The 24,918-nt window shown below is 41.4% G+C and overlaps 1 protein-coding gene across 1 annotated transcript in view; it reads left to right on the top strand.

The window, feature by feature from the left end:
* Positions 1-24,918, top strand: part of LOC126278849 (caskin-1-like) — a 67,820-nt gene that overhangs the window by 5,619 nt on the left and 37,283 nt on the right. The window contains exon 2 of the mRNA XM_049979124.1: positions 19,909-20,007. Within this exon, the coding sequence (XP_049835081.1) occupies positions 19,909-20,007 (99 nt within the window). The remainder of the gene's footprint in view (positions 1-19,908; positions 20,008-24,918) is intronic.

Raw genomic sequence — 24,918 nt, 5'->3', positions numbered from 1 at the left:
CTCCATCCGTTACCTTTGGTTGGGAAGTCAGAAATTCTGTACGAAATGTTTATGTTTTAAATCCGTTTGTTCATCAGTGTGGTGCTTTAGGAAATAAAAATCTATACACACACACACACAGACACACACACACACATATATATATATACACACGTGCTTTAGGAAATAAAAATCTATACACGCACACATATGTGTGTGTGTGTGTGTGTGTGTGTGTGTGTGTGTGTGTGTAAAGATTTTTATTTCCTAAAGCACGTTCATTGTTAAACCTTTAGCTAATGTAGGTAAAATTTTCATTGCTAACTCCATTCGTTCTGTATTGTGTGCTCTCGTTGTCTTGTACCGAAGTTACGCCCTGTCTGTCCTATGCAATTCTGACATTCGATTTTGTATATGACCCCCCCCCCCACCCCCCCACCCCGGACGTTTGAGTCCTCCCTCGGGCATGGGTGTATGTGTTGCGCTTCGCGTAAGTTAATTTAAATTAGATTAAGTAGTGTGTAAGCCTAGGGCTCGATGACCTCAGCAGTTTGGTCCCACAGGAACTTACCACCACCACCACCACCACTCCAAAACGATACTATCAACACACCATACCAACTTTAACCCATAGCTCTTTGGTGAGCTGTCAAATCTGACGATAAAACATCAAATATTTGAAAAAAAATACGAGAAAGAACTATTAACAACAGCAACAAACCACACAAAAACTTATAGCATAAGAGTTCTAAATCTACAACACGGTGTAACAAAATACAGAGTGACAGCGACCACTGATTGTATATGGGCATAAGTACCAAATTTGTGCAGCCGAAAATACGAGAACTAATATTACAATATTAAAATAGTATGTAACATTTGCAGACGGTCTGAAGATGGTAATCTAGCCGAAATGGATCCATGACAATAAAAAAAAAAATAAACTGCTATAGCAGCTATCTGGGTTTTATTACGTAATGTCTCTAAGAAATATCTTCAATGTTGCGGGCTCATTGGATAGTAAATTAACCTTTTTTGCTATTCAAAAAACCACCTTGTGCAAAATAGTTTTTCTGTTTATTTCACTGTGGTGAGTTCTGCCTACGTTTCTTTCAAGTGGTACCAACATCTTGGCTTACCCGCTATCTCCCTATTGCTCGGAACATAGTAAGAAAGATCAGTCGCGCATCGAGCCATTGAGTCGTTTAACCGTGTGATCGAACCTGCGAAAAATGTGTGCGTCGTCATGATATGTGTATTTCGACACAACGTAAAGTATTGTGGAATAATAAACATTTGGGCATAACCAATGATTTTAAGATGTTTGGGAAGTAAATATGAACGATCCGTCAGTGAACAAAAATTATTTATTATTTACCCGTCTGTAAAATCTTTCATAATCTGCTGGGACTTCTGAGTTGTACATAAAAAGTGGAATAAAATATTCTCATTCGTTATGAGCCTGTCAGGACTGCTACTTCCCGTTTATTCTCAATTTGGTACAATGATAACGTATCGCAAAACTTTTACGGATGTATTATCTGTGTCTCCAGGGCAGTTGGACTCTAAGTACTTACACTGCTCACGCTATTCGGTTGCGTGTAGTTGGATATGGGTCATTCTGTGTTTAGTTTTGAGTGTGTACTGTGATAATCAGGCCATCATATCCGTTTCGTGGTAAATATGTTTACGATAAACGTTTAGAAGCACGACATATTGAAAATTTTCGTCTAAAATATTTAGTACTTGTTAAGTCCCGTCAGGTCAATAACTTCATTTATTTACACAACAGACCATGACAAGAACACTGGAGGATAGGGATATAATGGAGCAACTCTATAAGTTTGCCATATCTGATATTAATACACCAGTTTAGTAAAGTAGCGATTCTGAAGCAAAGAACGTTCTAGAATAATTCAAACTCATCAATTTACAGGACAAACAAATAAAAAATAACACCAGCAGAATATTTCCACGTATTCTCCAGAAGCTCAAGAAATTCGATGTGGAGATGACGGTGATAACAAGAAATACCTTTCCAATATTTTCAGCACAAAAGAAGAAAGGAGGGGTTTTCACTTTCAAATGAACCCAAAATTTTTGAGCTCGTAGCCAGATTTTACTGCTAAACGTGAAATATAATAGAATCAAGAGGCCATTCAAAAGTGTTCCCAATGTAAGGTGTTACTGTGTGTCAAATTGTTTTTATTAAAACCATTTCTGATAAAGTAATGTTTTCCAATGACTGGACCGTTATAACCTGACGGGACTCTGAATTCTTCCTAAAAAAAAAAAAAAAAAAAAAAAAAAAAAAAAAAAAAAAAAAAAAAAAAAAAAAAAAAAAAAAAAGATCAAAACTTGTCAACATCAAAGAAGAAAAATTCATACCAGAAAGGGTTAATGTGTAGTTTAAATTAATTTAGTTTAGTTTTGAGAAAACTCGTGATGTTTTTTGAAACGATGAAGTACATATAATTCAACTCGATAGTTTTTACATTCCGCCGTCGTTTTACTCCGTTTCTTATTTTCTTGTACATACTTTGCAGGCTCTTGTTGGATTATTTTTCGACGGCGTTGGATCTATATGTTTGGGAAAGTGATCCCCATGTTGCACATGTAGTCTCATTGGTATATCTCCAGTCGATAATGGTCCTTGTCTGTGCCAGTCGGAGTGGCCCAGCGGTTCTACGCGCTACAGTCTGGAACCGCGCGATCGCTACAGTCGCAGGTTCGAATCCTGCCTCGGACATGGAAGTATGTGATGTCCTTATGTTAGTTAGTTTAAGTAGTTCTAAGTTCTAGGGGACTGATGACCTCAGCAGTTAAAACCCATAGTGCTCAGAGCCATTTGGTCCTTGTCTGTTATAAACATGTGACGGCATCTTTGTAATAATGTTTCTGCTACGTGAAGCTTATAGTCGGTGCAATTCTGTTTCTTTTCCATATCGTTCCTCTTGTACGGAATGTAAAAACTGTAAAAAAAGAAGATATTTCGATACCCTTTCAAGTAATTCCAGGTAACAGGGAAAACTGCTAGTATCTGATCTTGACGATCAGTGCCGATCACTCCTCTCTTCTAATCAACAATACTTGTTGGTTTGAAAGTAGGGCCTCGTTCGCTTGCGTTCTGTTCACTCATTTCTACGCTTTCGGGCTTTGTAGAAATAATATGGACGCCCCATTTATCCTCTCATTGTAACGCTAATATGCCATGCAGCTTCTTATTATGCATTCTCCATTGTCTCATCTACACATCTACACCAATTCTGAAATCCACACTAAGTGCTTGGCAGAGGGTTCTTCGAACCACCTTCAGACTATTTCTCTACCGTCCCACTCTCTAACAGCGCACAGAAAAAATGAACACTTAACGAGCTCTGATTTCTCGTATTTCATTGCAATGAGCACTTCTCCCTAAGCAGATTGGCGACAGTAAAATATTTTCACTTCTATTGGAGAGGATTGGTGATTGAAATTTTGGTAAAGATCTCGCCGCAACGAAAAATGCCTTTCTTTTAAAGATTACGTGATAAACCGCGCTGCCCTTCTTTGAACATATTAGATGTGCTCCATCAGTCCTATATGCTAAGGATCCCATAATGCACACCAATACTCAAGCAGAGGACGAACAAACGTGGTATGCGTAATCTCTCTAGTAGACCTGTTACGTCTTCTACGTGTTCTGTCAGTTTTTTATTTTATATTAACAAAATAATCCAGCGTATTTTTTCTGTTAAAACGTATTGTCAAGATAACATTTGTTCGATTTCCAACTAAAAGTACAAACATTGCTGGCAAAGAGTACCAATGATGCGTTATAAAGTGAGTCCTTTATTTAGTACTGACTTTGATAATTCCATCACAATAGTTTCAGATGCTTCGTAATCAAGATCTGTTTTATTGTTTTCTGAGTGTGTTTTTGAATAACAGGAATAGCCCGATGCTGACTAGCACAGTTGATAAAATCTTATTCAAAGTCTCGATCATTCGAGGGATTACGTTGTTTAGAATACATGCGTACCTTAAATTTCATCAACGATTCGTCGATCGAGATGTTCTATTCCATTGCGTCTACTTCTCTGATTTTTTTTATTAAAATAGTTACTCACGGGTGTAAAAACCTAGTGATTTGCAAAAATCTTTCAGGGGGCATAGCTTTCCTGAATAGTGGTTTTTTATAATGGCTCGTTTAGTATACCTGGTTTTTTTGGATTTTTTTTCTCGCGCTATTATTACGCATAATGCAAAATATATTTTAATTTCATTACAAAAAATTGGCTGACTTAACATCTGAGGTCAACAGTCCCCTAGAACTTAGAACTACTCAAACCTAACTAACCTAAGGACATCACACAGATCCATGCCCGTGGCAGGATTCGAACCTGCGACCGTAGCGGTCGCGCGGTTCCAGACTGAAGCGCCTAGAACCGCTCGGCCACACCAATTTCATTCCATTTGACAGGGATCCATCAATTTCCTTTCTTGTTTTATTTTTTTTCATTGTTTGTTTTGCGTTTCTCTGACGATATTATCCCAAAACACAATGTCGAACATTATACAGGGTGTCTCTCTTGTCCGCAGCTCGTTCTCGCTTCCCGCCGGGTTCGATTCCCGGCGGGGTCAGAGATTTTCTCTGCTCGTGATGACTGGGTGTTGTGTGATGTCCTTAGGTTAGTTAGGTTTAAGTAGTTCTAAGTTCTAGGGGACTAGGTGACTGATGACCATAGATGTTAAGTCCCATAGTGCTCAGAGCCATTTGAACCATTTTTTTTGTTTTGTGTCTCTTAAGACTGGTCTGGTGAAATTACTCTGTTGTTTGAGCAGATATTCACAATTTTGTTTTTTTCTTTAGGCAGCTGGAGTCATCCGGAACAAATAGTACTTATCATGTCTTTCAGGTGATGCCCAGAGTCGACGGAAAGCGTCAGTCTGCTTCCCGTTACAAACAAAATTATTTTTAAAGCGGTATTTTACGTGCCCATTCCATAGAGCGATCCCATATTAGTTTAGTGCGATATTTGTTTTATCGATATATGTTAATGGGGACAGCAGAATACGAAGAGTAACTACTACGACAGCAGCGAATGTGTTGCGCTGGATGCTTGTCGGTAGCAGGTAGCGCACGCGAGGATAGTGCTGTCGCTGCTAGAGTACTGGTAGTTCTTCCTGTTCTACTGTCCCTGTTAGTACATATCGATAAAACAAATGTCGCACTATACTAATATGGGATCGCTCTATCGAATGGGCACGTAAAATTCCGCTTTAAAAATAATTTTGTTTGTAACGGGAAGCAGACTGACGCTTCCCGTCGACTCTGGGCATCACCTGAAAGACATGATGAGCACTATTTGTTCGAGGTGACTCCAGCTACACAATACAAATACTAAATTTCTGATATCTGCTGAAAATACGCCTGCCGATTCCTAGGAGAGAGACTCTGTGTAAAAGAAGTCTCACTCTTGTACTTTCACCTAACCGATCTAAAATTACTGCTTTTTTTGCCAGTAGTTTGTGTATATTGCAAGATTTTTGACTTGTAATTTTCTTCTTTCCAAATACATTGCTTCGATCATTTACGAGCGTACAGGTTGAAACGACTAGGGATCGTTTAAATCCTTTCGACGAAATTTGAACGAGATCCGTAGCAGCAAAGAGAGTTCATAGTTTTTCAGCTTTCCTGTGGCGTTATCACGGGCAGGGGGGAGTGTCCCACTAACACATGAGGAATAAAACAGCAAAGGGTCCTTCTAAGACCCCCATTTCCGGAACAGCGTCGGTGGCACCTGTCCAGCTTTACTGAGAATTTTAAAAATGTAGCTTTGCAGAGGCGAGGCGCCTGTAGGCTGGCGACCCCTTGCCGCAACTCCGATTCCAGTTGCCTGATTGGCCCGCCGAGGGCCAGAATGCGGAAGTTTACCTTTACCTTCCGAATGTCATTTGGAGCACTGAATTATCCATATCATTGTCTATCAACAAACTTAAAATTATAAGTAACTTAATTTGATTTGTAAAACGCCTCGTAATTCAGACAGAGGGCTTATTTGAACACACGGGAATGATGTCACTAGACGCCAGAATAAAAACAGTGAATCAGTTACATGACCGGTGGTCTCCCTTTACGTTCATGCAGTACTTTTCCAAGTACTTTGAGGTTTATCGATGACTTTATAATTCTGTCAGAACGAATAAAGGACTTGAAACATTTGTAGGACAGAATCGATAACGCATTGAAAAGAAGTTAAAAAGTTAACATCAATAACAGTAAAACGAGGGTAATGGACTCCAGTCAAGTTAAATAGGCAGTTTTCAGGGATATAGATTAGTAAACTAGTCACCGTAAGTAATAGATGAATTTTACTACTTAAGCAGCAAATGAATTTTGCTATTTAAGCAGCAAAAGAACGGACGATATCCGTGCTGGATGAGATAAAAATTGCAAGCTATCAATATCAAGAAAAAGTAAGATTTATTAACACCAAAATATTTTCTAAATGTATTTTTGTGGAGTGTAGTCTTGTTGTTGTTGTGGTCTTCATTCCGAAGACTGGTTTGATGCAGCTCTCCAACCCACTTTATACTCTGCAAGCCTTTTCATCTCCAAATAACTGCTGCAATCTACATTCATTAGAATCTGCTAATTGTATTCATTACTTGGATCCGTCTACAATTTTTACCACGTACGCTTCCCTCTGTCACTAGATTCGCTATTCCTTTATATCTCGGAATATATCCTCTCAACTGACTTGTTTTAGCCAAGTTATGCCACTAATTTATTTTTCCCCAGTTGTATTCTCTATCTCCGCATCGGTTACTTGATCTACCTATTTAATCTTCAGCATTCTTCTGTAGCACCGCATTTCGAAGGCCTCTATTCTCCTTTTGTCTAAACTGTTCATCGTCCACTTCTCACTTCCGTACATGCCTACACTCCAAACACCTTCAGGAAAGACCTCCTAAAAAATCTATATTCAGTGTTAACAAATGGCTCTTCTCCAGAAACGCTTTTCTTGCCATTGCTAGTCTAAATTTTATATCCTCTCTTCTTCGGCCATCATAAGTTATTTTGCTGCCCAAATACCAAAACTCGTCTACTAGTTTTAGCGTCTCGTTTTGTAATCTAATTTTCACAACACAGCCTGATTTAATTTGACTGCAATTCATTACCCTTGTTTTGCTTTTGTTAATGATCATCTTATATCCACCTTTCAAGACACTGTGCATCCCTTTATCTGCTCTTCCAGTCCTTTGGTGTGTGTGACAGAATTACATCATCAGAAAATATGAGAGTTTTTCTTTCTTCTTCCTGAGCTTTAATTCCGTCTCCCATTGTTTCTTTGATTTCGTTTAGTGCTTGCTCAAAGTAAGATTGAGTACCATCGGGGATAGGTTACAACCCTGTCTCACTCCCTTTTCAACCACTGCTTACCTTTCATTTCCTTCGACTCTTATAATTATAGTGTAGTTTCTGTACAAGTTGTAAATAACCTTTCGCTTCCTGTATTTTACCTCTGCAACCTTCAGAAATTGAAACAGTGTATTCAGTCAACATTATCAAAAGCTTTCTCCACATCTACAAATGCTATAAATGTAAGTTTATCTTCCATTAACCTATCTTATAAGATAAGTCGGAACATTTGTATAGCGTCGCGTGTTCCTACATTTCTCCGGAATCCAAACTGTTCTTCCCCGAGGTCCGCTTCTGCCAGTTGTCCCATTTTTCTGTAAAATAATTCGTGTCAGTATTTTTCAACCGTGACTGATTAAACTGATAGTGCGGTAGTATTCACCCCTGTCAGTACCTGCTTTCTTTGGAATTGTGATTATTACATTCTTCTTTAAGACTAAATTATAAGCAGTATAAACGTGGACGATAAAGAGTACAGACAAGAAGAGATTAGAACCTTTTGAAACGAGTGCTACAGAAGAATGCTGAAGGATTAGTTGGGCAGATCATATTCTGAGCTACTGAATAGAATCTGAGAGAAATGATGTTAATCGCTCAACTTCACAGAAGGGACACATTCTGAGACACCAGTGACTCGTCAGTCTGGCAATGAATTGTAGGGGTGAAGCTGTAGAGGAAGGCTATGGTTTGACTACAGTAAGCGGCATCAGATGGACCTAGGGCGCAATAGTTACGCAGAAATAAAGAATCTAGCACAGGCGTGCGTGGAGAGCTGCAGTAGACCCTTCGTCGGACTAAAGACAACTGCAACACAATTTACACATCTTCGTTATACACTAGTAGTCTGCCGGCCGCTGTGGCCAAGCGGATCTAGGCGCTTCAGTCTGGAATCGCGCGACCCCTACGATCGCAGGTTCGAATCCTGCCTCGGGCATGGATGTGTGTGATGTCCTTAGGTTAGTTAGGTTTATGTAGTTGTACGTTCTAAGGGCTGATGACCTCAGATGTTAAGTCCCATAGTGCTCAGAGCCATTTGAACCATTTTGAACCACTAGTAATAGTCTTCTTTGACGTTCCTATAGTGTTTTTAAATTCAGTTCTCACTTTTTTTTACGAGGATCGTCAATAAGAAATGCAACACAAATCAGGAAACCGATACACCTTATTTTCCCCGCTCTTCTGGCTACAAATCTCTTTTTTTTCTTTTAACGGTATCTCCCATATGATGGCGTTACGCCATCTTTCTATGAGATCCCCAAATGGTTCCGCTCTACTGCTCGACGTCAGAGCCAACGTCTTGCTGCATCGATAACCTCCCCATCATCCGTGTCTGCTCCCCGCGAAGTGCATCGTGAACTGGGCCAAACAGATCGCTGGCGGAAGATCCGGACTGTAAGGTGGATGAGGAAGAACAGTCCAGTGACGTTTCCTTAGCTTCTCTCGGGTGCGTAGTCTTTTGTGAGGTCTTGAGTTGTCGTGGATGAGGATTTCTCTGGGGACGCACACGCTGAAGTCATTTCTTCAATTTCTTGAGGGTAGCACAATACACTTCAGAGTTGTTCGTTGCACCATGAGAGAGGACACGAAACACACCTTCAGAATCGCAGAGGACCGTCCGTCGCCATGGCTTTACCGGCTAAGGGTGCGGCCTTGAACTTCTTCTTCGGAGGAGAGGTGGCGTGACATCGCTCCATAGATTGCCGTTTTCTTCTGGTTCGGAGAGATGAACCAATGTTTCATCGCCTGTGACGATGAGCGACAAAAATTGTCACGATCAGATTCGTAACGCGCAAGCAATTCCACGCAGATGGCCTTTATTGTTCTCAGTCGCCTTCTGCTAGGCAGCGAGGAACCGCAACTGGTGGACGAGTGTGTCAGTACTACCAACAGAGATATCTAGTTGTGCAGTGAGGTGTTTGATTGTGATTCGTCGGTCACCTCGAATGAGAGTGTCCTCAAGTCCCAACACTGCAGCAGAACTGCTGCGTGCGGCGGCCGGTACGCGGGAGATCGGACAGGCTTGCGCGACCTTGTTGCGACGATGACACGCCGCACCCGACGACTCTACGTGCTTTTGTTCACTGCTAGGTCTCCGTCGGCATTCTGCAGGCACCTATGAATACTGGGGCTATTCCGAAAGTAAGTTCCGATTGATCGCGAAATGGAAACCACTTTGAAAATCTGAAATATTTATCTGCAACAGGTAGCTACGGCTTCCACCCACTGCCCTACATAGTCACCACTCCGACTTAGACATTTTTCGTAGCGTTGTACCAACTTTCCAATACCCTCGTCATAGAAGGCAGCCGCCTATGCTTCCCGCCAATTCTCTACGCTCATCTATAGCTCGTTGTCCGTACGAATATGTTGTCTTCATAGCCAGTAGTTATTGTGAGGAGATATGAAACACAGAGGAAGCCAATTAACGGCTGTGGTGCGGGTGATCAAACACTTCCCATCGAAAACGCTTCAGGAGCATTTTCATTGCCTCTGCAGATTGCGTCCGAGAATTGTCACAAAGTATGAACCGTATGACAGTTCTGTAATGTGGGCTGCATAACGTCAGGCAAAATCTCTCACCAGGACCTCATAATTCGCGGGAAACACTATTTTCTACGCATCTGTATGTGTTCACCATGCGCTCAGAACTAAAACGAGCGAAGTGATGTAACCGACAGGCATATTAGAGACACTGTCGAACACATGTGTTCAAAGCTTTATTAGATTTTCACAGTGGTTTCCATTTCTTGACCGATTGGAACTTACTTTCCGAATATCCCTTGTATATGCGATGCTCTGGTTTTTTGTCAAAAGAAACTCGACGCCCCTTTGTTAAAGGCGCCGTTTTAATGACTACTCACAGTGCCGCCGGTACTGGAACTTCATGAAACTATAGCGGCTTAAGCGGAAGTATTTCACGATGTCCCATAACAAATTGCGCATTTCTTAACCGAAACTGGCCGAGAAAAACTGTTTAATTACTTATTGAACGGGCCTCGTAATTTCAGAGTGATTGTTTTCAGTTTAAACGCCATCGCTCCAATTCTGGGTGGTATCTGTTAAATACACTGCTGCAGTATTATTATGAGATGTCTGTTGACAAGCCTTTTATTGAGATAATGACTGTCGTAGCGATGCAGCTGACATGGGTGTCCCAGGCGCTGAAGCAGATTCGCATATGTTGTTTTCATATGTGAAACTTGTCTACTTTCCTTTTGACCATCTTCGCCATTATTCTCCGTTACCAACGAAACTCTTGCTAACTGCCAATGCAACTGTAGTTGGCTTGGCAGTTGGGGATTTCGGCGTTAGCAGAGCAGACTCCTGTGAAATATTGCAAAGATGATCTTCTGTAATCGTTTAAGAATTCTGAATAAATATTTTTAATCTTTCTACACATTGCAAGTTTGAGACCCCACACACATTTACCAGTAATACTTTTTTTTCACTATTAGCAGCTCGAATTCGGTACTGGTATACAATATAAACACTCCCAGTTCTCTATCGCATTTTCAACCAGCGAGGTGTAGAAAGACACTGGTCTGAACTCGCATTCTGGAGGACGGAAGTCAGATCCCCGTCCGGTCACCGAGAATTGGCTTTTTCTGTGTTTTCCCTAAATCACACACCATAAATGCCGGAATGGTTTCTTTGAAAGGGCACGGCCGAATTTCCTTCGCCATTCCAACCTTGTGCTCCTTCAAGGACGTCGCCTCAGTACGCCGAACCACATTTTACCTTCCCTCCCCTGTTACTAATTATATTATACGTAAACGCCTTATGTACCAATTGAAAGCTTCAGTTTGCCACCTGTTTACGTTTTTATCTTCCGTGAGTCGTGCACTGGCAGCTGAACTGTTGCACTGCCCACGGACTGCAGTTCTGAGTTCGAGTCCCGGAACACACATTTTCACGTGTCTCTAAATTGCAGTCGTTTTGTTTGTGGCGCTTCAGGGGACACCTATGACTCGCCCTAGTCGTGATGTGCCTCAAGACCCATTTCACCCTTCACAATACCGTGTCGAAAATTGTAATGCACTCTTTTTTTTACAGTATTCTTAATCTAACCGGAATCTGGCGCATACACACACGGTGGACAGCTGTTTCTTTGTGGAGACTGCAGAAGCAGTTATCATGAGCTTTAACATTTTTTGCGGGGGGGAGGGGGGGGGGGTGACTGCTTACAGCTGCTAAGTATTTTTTATGAAATACATGACACGCAGCTAGCGCTGTCTCTATGTCCTTTATCATCACTACCTTTTTCGGTTAATAATAATCGTCACAGTATATAAAGTTCATGTATTTTTTACGTATCGTGTCATGTCGTATCAATATGGTAATAGAAACCCATCAGAACTGCTGTACGAAAAAAAAAGGTGTCCTTACTCAGGTGCTGGTGTGCAAGAAGTAAGCTAATGATCCGTTATAGGACTCGCATTAGGGAGAATGACGTTTCAACCCCGCGTCCGGCTATCCTGATTCAGGTTTGCAGTGATTTCCCTAAATCACTTCATGTAACGGCCGCCTTCCTTCCCCATCCTTCCCAAACACGACGAGATCGATGACTTCGCCGTTCGGTCCCCTCCCCCAAATCAACCAATGATCCGTTATAACTGTGCTTTCATATCGGATACACCACTTTTTGAGTGAGGATACTTGTTTTTTATGTGCAGCAGTTCTGAAGGGGTTCTGTTATCAACGTTGTCATATTTATACGACATGATATGATAGTTAAATAATATATTAACTGTTTACCAGTGGTGATAATAAAGGATATACAGACAGTTGTCTGCCAAGTTGTCATGAGGTTTTGGCGATTATCGTTCATATTGTTTGAAATAAATACGCAGGAACAATGCGAATAGATGAATGGGAATGAAATCAGTGAACATTCAGTGACATGTAATGATATTGGTTCAAACCGTTGAGATGTACTTCATACTATAATGAATCCGTTGTGACGAATGAAAATTTGTGCCACACCAGGACTCGAAACCGGATTTCCCACTTATCACTAACAGTCAACAGTTGTTTCTTTGTTGATTCTAACCGGTCTCCTTCCTGCCGCACCCTTCCCATGTGTCCACGAATATTGGCGTTCTCGGTATGGCTTCAGACGCCATTAAACAAAATTCCTCTTCTTCAGAAAAATTAATTATGTTCTCGTTGATTTACAGACTGAGAAATAGCAATGAACATACATACACTCCTGGAAATGGAAAAAAGAACACATTGACACCGGTGTGTCAGACCCACCATACTTGCTCCGGACACTGCGAGAGGGCTGTACAAGCAACGATCACACGCACGGCACAGCGGACACACCAGGAACCGCGGTGTTGGCCGTCGAATGGCGCTAGCTGCGCAGCATTTGTGCACTGCCACCGTCAGTGTCAGCCAGTTTGCCGTGGCATACGGAGCTCCATCGCAGTCTTTAACACTGGTAGCATGCCGCGACAGCGTGGACGTGAACCGTATGTGCAGTTGACGGACTTTGAGCGAGGGCGTATAGTGGGCATGCGGGAGGCCGGGTGGACGTTCCGCCGAATTGCTCAACACGTGGGGCGTGAGGTCTCCACAGTACATCGATGTTGTCGCCAGTGATCGGCGGAAGGTGCACGTGCCCGTCGACCTGGGACCGGACCGCAGCGACGCACGGATGCACGCCAAGACCGTAGGATCCTACGCAGTGCCGTAGGGGACCGCACCGCCACTTCCCAGCAAATTAGGGACACTGTTGCTCCTGGGGTATCGGCGAGGACCATTCGCAACCGTCTCCATGAAGCTGGGCTACGGTCCCGCACACCGTTAGGCCGTCTTCCGCTCACGCCCCAACATCGTGATGCCCTCCTCCAGTGGTGTCGCGACAGGCGTGAATGGAGGGACGAATGGAGACGTGTCGTCTTCAGCGATGAGTGTCGCTTCTGCCTTGGTGCCAATGATGGTCGTATGCGTGTTTGGCGCCGTGCAGGTGAGCTCCACAATCAGGACTGCATACGACCGAGGCACACAGGGCCAACACCCGGCATCATGGTGTGGGGAGCGATCTCCTACACTGGCCGTACACCTGTGGTGATCGTCGAGGGGACACTGAATAGTGCACGGTACATCCAAACCGTCATCGAACCCATCGTTCTACCATCCCTAGACCGGCAAGGGAACTTGCTGTTCCAACAGGACAATGCACGTCCGCATGTATCCCGTGCCACCCAACGTGCTCTAGAAGGTGTAAGTCAACTACCCTGGCCAGCAAGATCTCCGGATCTGTCCCCCATTGAGCATGTTTGGGACTGGATGAAGCGTCGTCTCACGCGGTCTGCACGTCCAGCACGAACGCTGGTCCAACTGAGGCGCCAGGTGGAAATGGCATGGCAAGCCGTTCCACAGGACTACATCCAGCATCTCTACGATCGTCTCCATGGGAGAATAGCAGCCTGCATTGCTGTGAAAGGTGGATATACACTGTACTAGTGCCGACATTGTGCATGCTCTGTTGCCTGTGTCTATGTGCCTGTGGTTCTGTCAGTGTGATCATGTGATGTATCTGACCCCAGGAATGTGTCAATAAAGTTTCCCCTTCCTGGAACAATGAATTCACGGTGTTCTTATTTCAATTTCCAGGAGTGTATTTGCATTCTTCATAAAAACGCAATTGCTTCGTAGTAAATTAAACAGCTTCTTCTTCAGTTAAATAAATTGAAATACATTATTATTTTTAAAGTAATAGGATCTTCATAGCAAGTAATTTTTGTCGCTATTGATCTTCAAAAAGAGAAAATAAATAATAAAATATACTTGATTCTGCATTAAATTATCATATTCCACAGAGAAGAAGTAAATAAAATAATGTGTCACTGAATTGACGTGAATTACGTAAGTCTCTAATCGCTTGCATAAAGTAAATTAAAGAGAGCTGAAACCAAATTTAAAATATGCAGCGCACAAGTTCATTGACTTAGGTAACATTCTTTACACTGAAGTAGTTAGCACGTGGACTTCGTCGTCTTTCAGCAGCTATAGTGACAGAATGTCGTCCTCCTTCCAACAAAATTTTTTCGCATTCAGAGGAAAAAGTTGATGACTGCAATTCCACGAGAAGATTATGCCGCAACGAGGAAGGCCTTTGGTTTCATGATGTCCACCCTCTCTCCCCTATGTCGTAGTAATACAAAACTAGCTGCCCTCCTCTGAACTTTTTCGATGTCCTCCGTCAGTCTCATCTGATGCAGATTCCACACCTCACAGCAATACCCCAGAAGAGTACAGACAAGAGTGGGATAAGCAGTATTTGTACTAGACTTGCTGCATTTTCTATGTGTTCTGGCAATAATTCACAGTCTTCGGTTTGCTTTCCAAACAACATTATTTGTGTGATCGTCCGAATGTAAGTTATTCGTAATTGTAATCACTAAGTATTTAGTTGAGTTCAAAGTCTTTATGTTTGTGTAATTTATCGTGTAACCGAAATTTAGCGAATTTCGTGTAGTACTTATGTGGCTGACTTTACATTTTTTGTTATTTAGAATCAACAGCCACTTTCAGCACCATACGGGTATCTTGTCTAAATCATTTTGTAATTGATTTTTGTCATGTGATGACTTTACAAGACGGAAAATGACAGCATAATGTGCAAACAATCCAAGAGGGCAACTCAGATTGTCTCCTATGTCGTTCATGTAGGTCAGGCACGGCAGAGGGCGTATTTATACTTCCTTGGGGAACACTTTCCGTTGATGACTACTAACTGTGATATTTCTGACAGGCACTCACGAACCCAGACGCACAACTGGGGCAATATTCCATAGGCCCGCAATTTGATTTGAAGACGCTTGTGAGGACCTGTATCATCGCCTTCTGGAAATCTAGAAATATGGAATAAATTTAAGAGCCCCTGTCGATAGCACTCATTTTTTCTTGTGGATAAGGAACTAGTTGTTTTTCACAAGAACGAAGTTTTCTGAATTCATGCTATTTGTCAATAAATCTTTTTTTTCGACGTAATTCATAATGTTCGAATACATTATCTGTTCCAAAATGCTACTACAAATCGACGACAGTGATATGGATGTGCGGTTCAACGGATTACTGCTATTGCGTTTCTTGAGTATTAGTGTGACCTGTGCGACCTTCGGGTACGGATCTTTCGTAGAGCCAGCTGTTGTATGTGTGTGTATGGAGCTATTGCATTAGCATACTCCGAAAGGAACCTAATTGGTATACAGTCTGGATCAGAACAATTGTTTTTATTAAGTGATTTAAGATGCTTCGCAACACGTAGGATATTTAGTAAGTTACTCATGTAGGCAGCTGTTCTCGATTCGAATTCTGGAATAAAATGGTTCAAATGGCTCTCAGCAGTATGGGGCTTAACATCTATGGTCATCAGTCCCCTATAACTTAGAACTACGTAAACATAACTAACAACACCCAGTCATCACGAGGCAGAGAAAATCCCTGAATCCGCCGAGAATTCTGGAATATTTACTTTTTCTTCTTTGGTGAAAGAATTTTGGAAAACAATATTTAGTAACTCTATTTTAATGGCACCGTCATCGGTAATATTACCATTGACATTGAGAAGTTAAGGTATTAATTTTGTCTTGCCGCTGGTGTTTATAAACGACCAGAAACTCAGATTTTCTGCCAGATTTCGGGACAGAGTTTCGTTGTGGAATATTCGTTATTGTTTTATTTACCTTATTAACCATTGTATTGCTTCAAAACTCGCTAGGGAAACAATGCAATTTTAAAAAAAAAGCAGAATTTGTTCGGGAATCGAACCGGGTTCTCCGCTTCCCAGCCAAAATGCCTTGATCGCTACGCTAAGATCACCAGCACGTACCATATGGTTGTGTAAGGTATAAAATAGCATGTGGTACAGTTCAATCACATTCATCGAAACACATTGACATTTGATAAATTTCGCCAATGTTAAGAAAGCTTTTAAAACCAAACATATAAAGGAAATCATATGCCTTCAGTCACAAATCGTGGTCTTTGTTACAAAGAACGATTCATCTGGAGCCCGAAAGATCAAAAAAATGGCTCTGAGCACTGTGCGACTTAACTTCTGAGGTCATCAGTCACCTAGAACTTAGAACTAATTAAACCTAACCTAACCTAAGGACATCACACACATCCATGCCCGAGGCAGAATTCGAACCTGCGACCGCAGCGGTCGCTTGGTTCCACACTGTAGCGCCTAGAACCGCACGGCCACTCAGGCCGACAGGAAGATCATCTTCAAATACTTAACAAACAAATTCCTCGTCATCTGCACATGGCATAACAGATTGGTCTATTCCTGTCATCAGTTGTAAAGATGGTGTACTGGTTTCCTTTCATATTATCAACATTTCGAATAATTAAGAACTTAACAAAAAATAAGATTCCAAAACGTTAAAATTCAGTGTAATATATTAAATTCGTATTTTAACAACGTAAATCATCCCTAAGTCTGTACAACATATTGGGAGCTGACATTTACAAATAATGACAAAATAATATGTTAAGCATTTGAGAATGGGTCTTTAGGGCTGGAAATGCAGCGTGCTTTGCACAAAAATCAAAATTTATGACTGACGACGGATTTATTTGCCTTTTGTGTTTCATGGATGTAAAAGTCTTGGCTTCAGCTATGCAACAAGTTAGTTCTAAGTGGTAGAAGAGACCGAACTGTGCGCTGATAAGGATCTCTAACACTATGTGACGAACAGCACAGCGTCCAGGTGTGTTTATACGTGATGAGGGGCATTGTTCGCCACGAATCTAATCACACTGGGTTACGGACAACGCCCACATTACATTAAACTCTTCCCTTCGACACAGCGCCTTTGTGAAGAGGGAATGCAAACCAACCTTCGCTTTGAGATACAAACGAAAAGTCGTCAATCTGTGATCATTACCGATCTCAAAAGACTGTTTATCCCTCAGACTGTTGCAGTCTGTGCCCCATATTTCATTCAATTTCCTTTGTGTCTCATGAATAAAGTTCTAAAATAAAAAAATAAAAAAAATTACACCGCACAAGAAAAAACTCACCAATTGATGACAACACTGCTTAGAAATCATCTGAAGACTGTGAGGCTGAACACGAATGGCTACATAAACACAAATATAGCACTTTTCGTAACTGGGATTCACAGTCATGTAAAATTTTTTGAAAGACATCATGTTTACGCCTGACTGTTAAACTTTTTATTTCCACTATTGCAGTTTCGGCCTTAGGCTATTATCAGGTGCAGCTGAAATACAAAATGTTTAGAAAATATTTTATAAAAATCGGCTAATTGTACTATTTGAATAATGCAGCTATGTGACCATGTTTACTTATATGTTTTGGCTTTAGGCCATGTCAACTTTATACACACTGACTCATTTGTCGTTGTCATTTGCTGTTATATACCTGGTGATCAAAAAGTCAGTATAAATTTGAAAACTGGATAAATCAAGGAATAATGTAGATAGAGAGGTACAAATTGACACACATGCTTGGAATGACATGGGGTTTTATTAGAACCAAACAAATACAAAAGTTAAAAAAAATGTCCGACAGATGGCGCTTCATCTGATCAGAATAGCAATAATTAGCATAACAAAGTAAGACAAAGCAAAGATGATGTTCTTTACAGGAAATGCTCAATATGTCCACCATCATTCTTCACTAAAGAGATCTTTCACGCGTCTAGCAATATGGGGTGGAGCGCCATCCTGCTTAAACATCGTACGTTCCAGCAGGTGTTTATCAGCGAGGCTGGAGATGACTGCTGTATAGGATGCAGATAGATTTGCATCATTTATGTGCTACGAAAATAGTGTGGAAGCCTTTTATATGACAGTTGTGATCACTTACAATTTCATCATCTTGCTGCTTCACTTGCAACACTGGTGTAATAGCGGAGCTGTTGATTGACATTACACTGTTGCACATCATATTTTGTCACTGACTGCCAAATTGCTTCGATGTTATACACACAACAAAAGATGGCGGACTGTAGCATGTGAGTCTGTATCGATTATCAAGTTTTTGTAGCGATATTCTTGGTACTGAGAGATTTGTAGTCAGTTATTTACAATGACATATTTCCGAATCTATTGAGTGAGAACTGGCTTAAGTCTGTTGAAGAATTTTGAGTTTTTGAATTCGGTTATTTCATTAAGAATGTTATCTCCATGCTTTGTGTTATGTATGACAATTTCCATTTCTTCCATGATATCCATTCTTTTACTTTTTCCTATTTTGTGTAAAATTTCGAGATTGTCTTCGATTTTCAAAGGGTGGACTGCGTCTTTAATGTGAGTTGCTACTGCTGATTTGTTACATTTATCAAGCCTGTAGCAGTCTAAGTGTTCTTTGAATCGGATTCTGAAATTTCTGCCTGTTTGGCCGATATAATATTTATGACATTGGCTGCAGGTAATTTTGTAAATGCCAGATGCATCAAGACTCGTATCTGGTGGTTTTATATTGTGAATAAGCTCCATACTTAGGTTGTTGTTGGTGGTGAAGCTGATTTTTACTTCTGTGTTTTTGATAGTCTTGCTAATTTGTCAGATACTTTTCCAAGATATAGCATTTTTATTTATTTGACTGCTGAGGCACTGTCAGTTGTGTGTGTAGTTTGTTGTTTGTTCAGTTTTTTTTATCTGTTGTGACATGGTATTAATTAGAGAAGGGTTATATCCATTGTTTATTGCAGGATATGTTATGGTTTCTATTTCTTGTTGGAGATCTGTATGTTGAAGTGGAAATTTGTGTGCTCTGTACAGCATTAGTCTATAAGCAGCTTTTTTGTGGAATGAGGGATGTGTTGAGGAGTATGGTATACTGACGTCAGTGCCAGTAGGTAATCACACAAAACAGAGAGAAATCGAACATCTCATAATGCGTACGCAGCATGAGACAATAATGAAGGTTTTAAAACCAATGGATTACTCAGGTAATACCGCTACTGTCAAAAAATTCAAATGTGTGTGAAATCTTATGGGACTTAACTGCTAAGGTCATCAGTCCCTAAGCTTACACACTACTTAACCTAAATTATCCTAAGGCCAAACACACACACCCATGCCCGAGGGAGAACTCAAACCTCCGCCGGGACCAGCCGCATAGTCCATGACTGCAGCGCCCAAGACCGTTCGGCTAATCCCGCGCGGCCAGCTACTGTCATCTACGAAGCGTGCAGATCTCAAAGATGATTCCGGGGGGCGTATCAATACGTTAGAAACTGCGGAAAATTATCGTGAATGGCGTGACGTAATATTTTGTCCGCCGCACATTCCCGTCTTGCGCAAACGCCGTAACATTAAGCAGGCACACGCTATAATCAGGGGGAAGGGAAGTTTACTAGTAGGGCTTTAAACGAAAACATTCGAGCTGATTGTAGCAAAATACTTCAGGATCGATTTTTTTTTAATTCGCTGAATTATGCATAAATAATCGACAAAGCGGATGGTCAGGCGCTTGACATATCTCGGTGCAGTAGAGCTGGCCAGCAGTGGACAGTGTGTGTGTCATGTTGCAGGAGCGTGATGCTGCAGTCGTCGCTGCAGGGCCTGCCGCCGCTGCCGCGCAGCCTGTCGGCGGCCTCCACCCCCACGGCCGCCCCCAGTGCGGCCCCGGCGCCCGCCCCCGCCGCCCCCGGCCGCCAGCTGCCCGCCGTGCCGCGGCAGGCGCGCCTCCAGGCTCCGCCCCCGCCGCCACTCAGCCTGCCCGGCCGCGCGCCGCCCCCCGCCCCCGCACCCTCGCTGCCCCCGGCGCAGCCGCCTCCGCCGCCCCCAACACACCGCAAGACGCCGCCCGTCACTGGCCTGGACGCACAGCTGGCCATACTGCGCAACGAAATGGTGAGTTGTGTCGGTGCAACGTGTCGCCATTGGTGATTTATCTCGTCACCTTCCTGTATTTTAACCTTACTAAAACAACTATATGCAAGTAAATAAATAAAAATTAATGGTGAGCCAGAGCATAAAAGTCTTCAGGGGGAATGAAAGGGTGGGGGACGTATGTGGAATGCATCTCTTCATGAAATCTGGGAATGTAGACTTTTTCTTGCTTACAAAATCCTCACTTATTTCTAGCAATTATTGCCTGCGATTATACTGAACTGCAGATTTTGTTTTAGATGGTTTCATGCAAAGCCCATTTCACCATATGCAATTATATCACTAAATGAGATTCAAAGGTTATTGATGATTGAGTGGTTATCTAGGGAGTGATTTGCAAACAGAAACTGGGGGACGTTAACCAAGGTGAAACTCTGCAGTTTAGTTTAAGTTTCGTGTGTCAAAAAAAATTTCCGGGGTGCCACCTAATTTAATAAAAGATGGGAAAATTTGGTATAAGCACTGAATTAATCACATAATTTGTAAGCATAACTAACGTGTTAATATTAATAAAAAGATCCAAGTGAATATCTGGACTGAGCATATGGAAACAACTTAAGTACAAACGGTAAATTAAGTAATTCAGAGCAAGCAGGAGCGTAAGCCTCAACAGAAAGAATAAGATAATCAAAGTCTACCTCTTGTGCTTCAGAAACACCATGTGGAATGTAGTACAAAAATCTTACAAAAGGGAACGGGTTTATCTGAGAAACAGTGATCACTTTTTAACATAGTTTATTAAAATGAAACATCATATTAAAAATACACAAAGTAATTCTACACTAAGATCTACCGTTGCCTGTTACTCAATTTATTAATTTACGTATATTATTGTACTGAATGCTGTGGTACGTTTTGGTCATCAATGAAAAGGAAATCTTCGGCACGCATAGGAAAAGTCCACACAAACTTACACGATTCAAACACAGGAATAGAGATGAAAGAATTTCGCCCATCTCAGTAAGTCAGCGGGTCAGAGGTTCATCGCTATCGCTGTGATTGAATTGTTGTGAATAGTAATACTGCGGAACACTTTCCGACAAAGAATTCTATCTGCATCTTCTAGCACGTCAAACTAAGGTAGGCAGGAATAAAACACCCGCAAATGCTGTGAAAATTCATGAACAAAGCAAAATTATTAAGACTCATGGAAACTTCCAGAACACAAATGTAAATCGTATAGACACATATAGCAATAACATATCACGTGGAATTAAGAATACAACTTCTTCAAGATGTTACTGAAATTACACACGGTGAAATTACCACCGTCTTGTATGAAAAAAGCTATACAATCTTAAAACTGAAATGAAAAATAGAAGAAATAAAACGCATACAAACGAGCAAGGTTCACACAAACATTCGAGTTAAAAGAGAAGTCAGACAAACGAATTATAAACCTGTGCTGGACCAACGAACTTCCTACACCACGTGTTCTGGTTACACAAAGCGAGGACCGGAAAAACTTACTACATACAGAAAAATATACTCTGAAAAATGTAAGAATTCAACTACCTAACGTAAAACTGAACTAGTAGATCAAACGTGTAAATCAGTTGGAACAGCTATACTTTAATACATTCACCAGCGCAAAGTCGCTCCTTAATAGTACCGTCTTGACTCGCAAAAGATCCAATCTCGAGTGCCGACAGCACGCTGTCCCTACAACGAACTTCCCCCAGGTAGCCGGAAGAGACCAGAGGGGTCCTTTCCGCCACCAACTTAACTACTGTCGAATGACTACCGAAAGGGTACAAATCGCTGTTCCTTGACTGAGAAAGCTACTTTGGCTACACTGTTGCTACCACAGCAGACAGCCAGATGCTGTACTGCTACCATATATAAGACAAATTCAGCATGCACACTCACTCATTCATACAGATGATATAGAGAGAAAGGAAATTTGGGAGCACAAAATGTAGGTAATGTACATGCTTACGGGAAAAATTAATACTTTAATGCAATTGTGTACCACTGAATGGGGACCAACACGAAGTACAAAGCTACGTTACAGATAATTGAGCGTGACAGCACGAAATACACGCTAAATAGTATGAAACGTATCTAACAGAGACGTTTCAAGATAAACAGGAAATTTATGTGTCTTCATTATAAAGTATAAAACGTAGTGTATTACATAAAACCATATTATATGAAGATAAGAAAGCAATTATACGAAATAACTGATAAAATAGCAGTAATCAGATTGCGCCATAACAATAAAGGACACAATTTTGTAAATATGAAACCTAGTTTTTATACAGGGTGTTAGGGGCATAAGCGCAGATCTTGTGATGGTTGCTGCCTTGATATGTACCCCCTTTACGTGTTAGTAGTTTTTTCCCGGCGTCTAACATTCTTTCTGCAAACAAGTGACGTAATTTACTATCTGCTAATTTATACACGGTCGTAATTACACTACTACGTGGACTAGCCCGTCAGTATAGATAACCGTATTGCGTCCACGAGTCCACGCTTCAACACCTGACTTACTGCCCAGGGGAAAATAAGCATTAATGGCTTGCTCTTGGCATATGTACTTTGAAGCACTAAACAACCTAAAAATCCTGCTCCTAATAGCTATAACTATTGTGCTGCAAATGAAGTAAATACTGGTATAATGTTGTTCAATACACTTACCTCAGTCTCCAATAAAAATATCTGTCCTTCCTATATACAGGGTTTAGGGTTATGAGTATTCAAAGACTGTCAGCAATTTGTCTTACTGAGTCTTATGTTTAAGATTATGACATTCTTAGGAACATTAAAGAAAATGCCTTGGACCCAACAAATTGGAAAGGACCTCTAGAAAGAGCGGATAGAAGCAAAAAAGCAGTGGAAATAAAATATAAGAAAAGCTCCTCAATTTTTAAAATTTCCCTCAACAAAAACGAATAAAAGTGCAAATACATTTGGCAATTTACCTAAGACTCACATTAAGAGAAAAATAATTCTTAATTTTTCAAATGTTGTACCATGTAATTGTTCTAAGATGATTGTGATTATCACATTCTATTAGTAAGAGTGCGGCAGCACAAGCTACCTAATATGCCCCAGAACGGCGCGCATAAAAACGAGATTTTTCCGGGCCTCATTCCTCGGATTCTATTGGTGACAGAAATGTCGGGTCAAGCGCTGTGGATCTTGGCGTAGGGACGGTTTGTATATCCAACAGAAATATAGTCTTCCTGTAACTATCTACTACATCTACATCTACACCCCGCAAGCCACCCAACGGTGTATGGCGGATGACACTTTACGTGCCCTTCCTGTTCCAATAGAAGATCAAAGTTTTAATGTTACACACTTCCTTCAGCTTAGGCAAATGGACCAAATCAGATGGTTCTTTTTGTATTAGATCTACAGTGCATTGTAATGGGCTTATGGAGGCACCATTTAGTTCATGGACGGCTCCTGAGGAAACCCGAAAAACGTGGTTTTTGTTACCAAAACCGAGCCGCAGATATCAAAGACGGTTATGCACAGCAAATGGTTTAAATCTAGACGATATATTCCCAAGATCCAGATCTCGAACAACCTTGAATTTTTTTTTGTCATTATTCGTTTCCAAGATACAGAGGTTCAAAGTTACCCTACTTGTACACGTAAAACACGAACGTAAAATCCAGTGTGAGGCGGAAGCGTAGTTTATAAAGTGACGTAGCACGGAGAAATAAGCTGTTAAGTGTCTGTTATCAGCAGGAAGGTTCTGGGAACCCCTTGTTGTTGTTGTTGTGCTGAAAGCACATGCAAAATTGTTTTGCACACAAAGTCCGGTCAGAGATGTAAAATTATAGAGTTTTACCTTACTTCTATTTCGTATAAGTAAACTAACAAAATCTTACATAAAATTCTTTTCATATGAAGTAGTGCAAAGAAGGGGATCAGCGGAAAAATGTTCCTATCACATAACAAGAAAAGGCAACAACGCTCCTGCCTCATTGTACCTCCCTCAGCACCTTTAAAAAATTTACCAAAAATTATAGCGTGCGAACATGTTCAAATCATCATTGGGACAAAAGGTGTTTGTTGTACATAAGCGTGTAAGTGCTTTTCACTAGAGAATCTATTGTAGGCAGCTCTTTAAATAGTTGGATGTACTGACGACAGACATTATATTTCCAGTCTTTCGATGGTTGTTGTCAGCAACGAATCATAGCTAGGAAACAAAAGTAACCTTCATAAATAAGTTAGTAGAAGGAGATATGATGTACAATGTCCATCACTCATCCTTTGGGACAGAAAGGAGTGGGATTTGCAGCAACACAGTGTGCCCCCTTTGTGTACATGAAAATTACCCAGTAAGGTTTAGAAGTTAAGTACTCCATCCAGGCTTCCTGTAATTATTTTAAAGCAAACGGAGGCTGTGGTCGCATATGCACACACGGAATAAGTCCTTGCAAGCCGTGAGCGTGAAGGCGCTCGCGAGCAGCGGCGCCGTGGCTTTGTCGCCTTATCGCGGCCGGCATTCTACTTTCCTCTTTATCACCGGCGGAGAGAATTATGCGCAGACCCACGGAAGGAAACCGCTCCTGACGAAACGACTGGCAGTTGCGACACGTTGAGCTGCGCGGCGCGACACGACGCGAAATTCCACCCGCGTTCTCTGTTCTCCTGGCCCTTGCAGTCCCCTAATACCAGCAGCAAGC

The sequence above is a fragment of the Schistocerca gregaria genome, chromosome 6 (assembly GCF_023897955.1).
Source record: "Schistocerca gregaria isolate iqSchGreg1 chromosome 6, iqSchGreg1.2, whole genome shotgun sequence".
In the NCBI taxonomy this organism is placed as follows: domain Eukaryota; kingdom Metazoa; phylum Arthropoda; class Insecta; order Orthoptera; family Acrididae; genus Schistocerca; species Schistocerca gregaria.
Note: the sequence above shows the minus strand (reverse complement) of the source record. Positions and strands in the feature narration are given on the sequence as shown.